The 5,049-nt window shown below is 40.9% G+C and overlaps 1 protein-coding gene across 1 annotated transcript in view; it reads right to left on the bottom strand.

Annotated features, from left to right (window-relative positions):
- Positions 1–1,006: 1,006 nt before the first annotated feature.
- Positions 1,007–5,049, bottom strand: part of MTRR (5-methyltetrahydrofolate-homocysteine methyltransferase reductase) — a 28,906-nt gene continuing 24,863 nt past the window's right edge. The window contains exons 11-14 of the mRNA XM_015563124.1: positions 4,171–4,289; positions 3,020–3,112; positions 2,738–2,920; positions 1,007–1,800 (exon numbers count right to left, since the gene is read on the bottom strand). Of these exons, the coding sequence (XP_015418610.1) occupies positions 1,656–1,800; positions 2,738–2,920; positions 3,020–3,112; positions 4,171–4,289 (540 nt within the window). The 3' untranslated portion in view covers positions 1,007–1,655. The remainder of the gene's footprint in view (positions 1,801–2,737; positions 2,921–3,019; positions 3,113–4,170; positions 4,290–5,049) is intronic.

The raw sequence follows: 5,049 nt of genomic DNA, 5'->3' as shown, positions 1-5,049 counted from the left end.
GTGTAGGGGGGTGAAGTTAGGGGGTTCAAGGGGAGGGATAAAAGATGCCTTCTGTGAATGAGTATTGCACTTGTCCTTGGCAATATTTGAACAAAGATCAGTTTTAGTTATATGTATCTGAAAATTGAAATTTAAAAGGGTGAATGCTCAGAAATTAACATATAATTCATACATAGAGAAGTACCATTATGCATTTTCTCTTCAATTTAATGTGATTTTAAAGATGCTGGGCAATCTGCTTTGCAATAAATGGAGTGATGATGACACTGGCTGTATCTTCAGTCCCCAAAACAGGTCCTAGCGCACGCTGCCCATGGGAGGACTCAGGAAGGCGCATGCCTACCATAAGTCATCTCTCTATTTCCCTAGCTGGCAGACTGCTTCACCAGGGATGCTGTGACCCACGTGGCCAAACTGCAGGTTAAAGGCAACAAAACCTTCCTGACCAATTCCTCTTCAAATTTTGATTAATATCTGACAGTAGACTGAAAATACCCTTCAGCAACCTCCATCACCCTTGGAGATTTTGAGGCACTGTTCTAAGCTAAACAATGAAGAAAGAGCATTTTTTTTTTAAATAACAAAAACAGTGAAAAGGAAGGAATGACAGTTATATACGTGACATTCTGTATTCCAGTTTCTGCATTTTAACATAGTGAAGATATAACATGTTAAGAAAATGGTAAAATTTAAACATGTTTTTCTTTTCATTAATTTAAGTAGACATTTTAAGCCTAAGATACAGTTTGAGTGATCATGGGGGTAAGTTAAATTCTGTGGAAAAACTACAAAACATGTCAAAAGGAGAAATAAAAAGATTTGGGGGGGGTGGCGGAGGAAAAAGAGGTTCATTTTAAGCCTAAGATACAGTTTGAGTGATCAAGGGGGTAAGTAAAATTATGTGGAAAAACTACAAAACATGCCAAAAGGAGAAATAAAAAAAAGATTTTTGGGGGGGGGTGTGAGGGAGGAAAAAGAGGCCTGAGATAAAGAAATCATATCAGAATAGAATTTCAAAATATATTTTACATTTCTAGGATCACACACAAAAAATTCCCTATAAGCATTACCTTAAAACATTTGTTATCAGAAATATAGTTTTGGGAATGAAAATAAACATTTGATAATGTAATAGAAACATAATCAGATATGCTATACATGTGTCATTTTAACACATACTCTTTATGGTACATTTCATATAAGAATGATAAGTTATTTTTACATTATTTATAAAACTGGCAACATGAGTTCCCAGATTTAACTATTTGCCTGGGGGACTCTGGTGCCCACATCCCACAATGGGAAACCACCACATGCACAGATACAACTCCCTGCGATCTGGTCAGGTCTCTCTGAAGTTCCCCAGGATTTAGAAGTGGCCCCAGGAGGGAGGTGCTGGGGAGGAGTGAGGGCTGCCCCTCAGCTCAGGGGGCCTACAGGCCACAGGCTGGTTTGGAGAGGGAAGGAGGATTAGGGGTGGATAAGGAAAACTGAACTGGAAGTTAGTTATTCTATTAAGTGATCCACTCCTCACTCTCCCTAAGAAAAGTTAATTTTTTTTTTTAATTTTAAAAATTGAAAGTCTCAAACTTCAGTGAAGTTGTCTTTTAGTACTTTCAGCCAAAAAACACCTTAACTCTCTTCATTTTCTGATTTTATGACCATATATCCTGAAGATAGCGTTTTTCTTCTTTTAAAGTAGCCAAAGTTTTCATTGCTTCCAGTTTATCAACTCCAATCTCTTTGCTTATTATTTCCACAAGGGTATCATTTACATCCCTGGCCATATTCTTAGCATCTCTAGAAAAAAGAAATAATAGTACCAATGTTTAACACAGGAATTTTTACCAAATCTTCCTTAATTCATGAACCTAAGGCTCCCCTATCACTACACTTTAGTCCTCCATTTCTTCAGAAAGAGTCCCCAGATGTCTCCCAGTCCCAGTCCCGTCACTCCCCTAACACCAGGCCTTCCCACAGTGACCATTCTAACATGCACTGGTCACAGCTTACACTCCTCTCCTTCAATGTCCGTGTCCTGGGAGCGGCCCAAACCTTAAGTGTCAAAGGACCTTCCCATCTGGCTTCTGCTCACCTCTCATTCCCTCCCCAATTCTCAAGTCACAGAGAGGCACTTGCATCCCAAGGGCAGTAAGATTTTTTACAGTTCTAAGGCTTCACATGTGTGTGTGTGACTATGCGCACGCACACCTACCCACACGCACGCACTGTCAGACCCACTTACTGAGAACGTCCATGTGCCTGGCCCTTCTCTCAATGCTTTGACGTGTCTCAGCTCTGTTCATTTACAGGAAGAGTGAGGTGCCCCCTCCCCAATGCCCTGCAGTCCCCTGCAGAGCATTTGCTATATTGTGGGCATCTGGTCACCTGCTCCCCACCCAGGGAATGCCCTGTCTGGTGGCAGGGAGTGTATCTCATTTATCTTTATACCTCTCATCATCTGAACAATGCCAAATACTCAGTAGGCACTTGAATATTTGTTAAATGAAAGAAGTGTTGGACAGGACACTAGCACTTCAGAAACTGAATCTGACCTGCCCCTTACAGTAAAATATAAGTTAAAGTCATTTCAGAACTTATATTTCTCTTCCTGTACTTAAGCATCTAATCTCTCCTCCCTCCATGCCTGGGTTATTACCCGATTGGTGCCTTCCTCCTTTAATAAATATCACTGCCTGCCTCCCCTACCTGGCACCTGAGCATGAGGGCTGCTTACCCACACACGTAAATGTAACCATTCTCGTGAAGGAGGAGCCTTGCCACCTGCTTGCTGTGAAGCTGGATGTTGTCCTGCACATACTTCACTGGGGCTTGCTCCTCCCTGGCAGGAGAGTCTCTTGAGAAGGAAACCTTCAGGTGAGTTAGGATTCCATGCTTATGGAAATGTCTGAGCTCTTCTCTGAAATACACCGGAAGGTTTGTGATTTAAAGTTGAAAAGTCTGCAATGAGAATCGCACCCCCGTGGTTGAGGCAGACAATACCAGAGTTGTAGAGTACCTGAATAAGTAATCCCTCTCCTGATGTCTACAGCCAAAAAACAACCACATCGCCCCATAGTGTCCGTCTGGATGCTGTTCTTGGAGTTTCTCTCTGCGTGAAAGAGAAAGGTGAGATGTTTAACTTAAGGAATATGTATATACAACCAAGCTCTCTGTTTGGCTAGGAAATTCCACCAGCCAACCCAGATCTGTCCGTAAACTCTACCTTTGAAGTCTCTGAAAGTTCACTCACTGAATTAACATTTTAACATTTCACTCTCCTCAGGGCACCTCGGCCCTGCAGCAGACACTGCAATGAGTCAGCGTCTCTGAGCTGTGGACACCTAGGAGCTCTACAGGACATCTTAGTAACACGGAAAATACAACCACCACATTGTGAAACTTAGACTGACTTCTACATTCAATATTAATGTCAATCGTATGAACAAAATGAACTCTCAGTTAATACACTGGAAAGTGGCACAGGGCTTCGAAAGGAAGAACGCTCTGTTGTGGAGTGTCAGAAATGCCGGGCATACCACTGAGGCATGCCGAGTGTGTCTGCCATCACTCTTCCGCTTTCTTAAGGTAAAAGAGTAAAATGACAGTAAGTTTATGTCCAGATTATGTCCAAATTGCATTACTTTCGTATCTGGGGAACAGTACATAGAAGCTGTTTATTATTTTACATATGGGGAGAGAAACACATTGTATTTATTTTATTTCAAACAATTCTGTTCTCAGAAAAAATCATATCCATTAGTATCATCCATTGAATATTATAGATGTTTGAGGCTTAACTTTGAAACTTCTGGTGTAATTGGCACTGTCACCACCAATTTTATCTACTTAATAGATGGGACAGCCTGCACAGCATCACAGCATGAAGCTCTGCTGGAAACGTGTCTCCTGTGGGCAGCCAGGGAGAAAAGGAAAGTGCTGCGGTGAGAAGGGAAGCTCCAGCACAAAGTGAATCTCCAGAAGACGGCATCTTTACTTTTCCCGTGGTGACAAATTATTATGCTATCACACATTTGATCATAAATTTTTCAAATAAAAACTTTATAAGCAAAATCCAATACTATCCTAAAAACCAAGGGAGAAACAAAAATGCTCTCTGTTCTATTCCCACCCAGGACCACATGTGCTCACCAGCCAGACAGCTCTTACCTATGCTGCAGGAAACCAATGAAGGGCGCTACGCCAGTTCCCGGACCCACCATGATGATGGGGACGGAGGGGTCATTCGGCAAGTGGAAAGAGTTTGCTGTGCGAGGAGAGATGGATATCTGCAACAGTAACCCAACAGTCATAAGTATGAAAGAAAACCTAGACAAAGCCTATAACCGACATGATATTTGCTAAAGAAAGGAGAAAGTGCAAATTCCCCTAAAAGAAACATCATAAAATTAAACAGCAGCATTACATCTTACTGAAACCACAAACATATTTGTCACTACAGAGAAATAAGCCTGTCTTACACATTTTTAATTTCCATCCACATTCATGGTATTTTAAAAATGACAGGCATGATATTTCTGAGGTAGAACATGACTTATATAATCTTTTTCTAGTTCCATGAATAAGATCTGTTTCCTAGCATGCCACCCATTGCATGCATTTTGGAGATAAGCAGAAACAATGAGGACACGACTCTTCAAGTTTGCACACACAACATTAACATTAAGATGGGGTGAAAAGTTTTAAGTGAAAATTAAGGAACTAAAGGGGAAAGTAAGAGCTTGCTCTGAAGATTTAGAGATTGTGCTATGGTATGCTGGGTCCAATGTTACTAGTGTTTGTGCAAAACTAAAAGAATAAGTGATGGAGACAGATAAAATCTTTTCACTATTTTTCTTCTAAACCATATGCTGGGGTGCTTACAAGGAAATCAGTTGGTAAATATACTTCTTTCCAGGTTCACTTTGCCACATGCCCAAGTTATGCTGGGTGAACACTAAGAGTTAAAAACAGCGGAATCCACTCTATAGTCCAAGCTTACTGTATATATTTCAACCTTGAATTCAAGGAAAATCATAAGGAATTCCA

The sequence above is a fragment of the Myotis davidii genome, unplaced genomic scaffold (assembly GCF_000327345.1).
Source record: "Myotis davidii unplaced genomic scaffold, ASM32734v1 scaffold135, whole genome shotgun sequence".
In the NCBI taxonomy this organism is placed as follows: domain Eukaryota; kingdom Metazoa; phylum Chordata; class Mammalia; order Chiroptera; family Vespertilionidae; genus Myotis; species Myotis davidii.
The sequence above is the reverse complement of the archived record's forward strand: the minus strand, read 5'-3'. Positions and strand labels throughout refer to the sequence as shown.